The sequence below is a fragment of the Ceratina calcarata genome, unplaced genomic scaffold (genome assembly GCF_001652005.2).
Source record: "Ceratina calcarata isolate Rehan_Ccalc_2016 unplaced genomic scaffold, ASM165200v1 scaffold581.2, whole genome shotgun sequence".
Classification (NCBI taxonomy): Eukaryota; Metazoa; Arthropoda; class Insecta; order Hymenoptera; family Apidae; genus Ceratina; species Ceratina calcarata.
The window spans coordinates 4,714-5,920 of NW_017177029.1; the positions used below are offsets into that span (position 1 = coordinate 4,714).

At 47.8% G+C, this 1,207-nt stretch overlaps 1 protein-coding gene across 1 annotated transcript in view; it reads right to left on the bottom strand.

Annotated features, from left to right (window-relative positions):
* The window catches only part of LOC108629700 (synapsin), a gene marked incomplete at its 5' end in the record, with an annotated part of 3,937 nt that overhangs the window by 840 nt on the left and 1,890 nt on the right, over positions 1-1,207 (bottom strand). Inside the window, one exon of the mRNA XM_026817494.1 lies at positions 406-748. Coding sequence (XP_026673295.1) covers positions 406-748 — 343 coding nt within the window. The remainder of the gene's footprint in view (positions 1-405; positions 749-1,207) is intronic.

Below are 1,207 nucleotides of genomic sequence, written 5' to 3' on the forward strand. Positions count from 1 at the left end.
ATATAACTTAATGTATGCGCTAATAAATATTGCGATAAGGAAAATATCTGATTTACTTTGGATTAACAAATAAATGAATGAAACGAATCTTGGCATTTTTATTTTACAATCCTTGCCCAAATGATCAATCCTAGGTACGGCTACTTAAAATCAGTGTCCGAACTGAATTCACGAGTTAGACTTCGATATGCTAACAAATGATGAACTACAATTTCCAATGACTTCCGATTTTTCGAATATTACTGGAATCCCTTATGGTCACTATACGTGTGTACTCAATAGCAGAAATGGCTGACAAGCCTGACTTCAGATTAATTGACCCACTTAGTATAGAAAACGATCTGACGACGTTGGCCAGCCCTATAGCCAGACTATAGCTTCAAGTATCGATCAAATGACACGTACCTGGCCTACCTGGTCTCTGGCAGCTCCGGTCAAGCTCTGAACCCTCTGAAGCAAACTCTCGCGAGTCTTCGCAGGCGACGAAGGTGCACTAGTGGTCCTGGACCCGGGTCTAAGGTTCAGACTCAGGTCGCCTCCGACAGGTTGAGGTGGCCCGGGAGGTGGTGCCCCGGGGACCGGTGGCTGGCTCGGTGGCACGGAGGTCGGCTGCGTCTGCAACGGCCGTTCCGGCACCCCTTGATACGATTGGGACGAATCCCTGGCCATGGAGGCCAGCCCGGAGTCCGTGCTTGGTTCATCGTCGAGCTCCGAGCTTAAATCCCCGGACGAGAACCTGGAAGACAAGCTATGGTCGTGGTCGTGATAGTGGCAATAGGTCGTTCTGTACACCGCCATTGTCTCGCATTCTAGTTATTCGAACAGGATGCGTGTGTCAGTCTCTGACGAGTCGGCGCGGTCAATGCACATCGAACACAGCACAGCCAGGTAAGTGGTTGGAGGGTTACATAGACGGCGGCGCGGTGGGCTCGGCGATGAATGGGGCGATGCTGATTGCCGGGTTGCATGCGTGACATGAACGGGGGTGATATCACGTGTTTCCTTTTAAGTTCCAGTATCTCGTCGGGGTGAATCCGTCCTCGTTCGTTTTCAGCTATTTGCTGATTCCTCGAGCTTTTGTAGATTAGTGGGAAATGCTCCAATTATAATAATCATGTGTTCTTTCTTTTTTTTTTTTGATTTTCATATAAGGGGGGGTTTGATATGTACTAGTCAAATAAATTATGTCATGAAACCTACTTTTGAA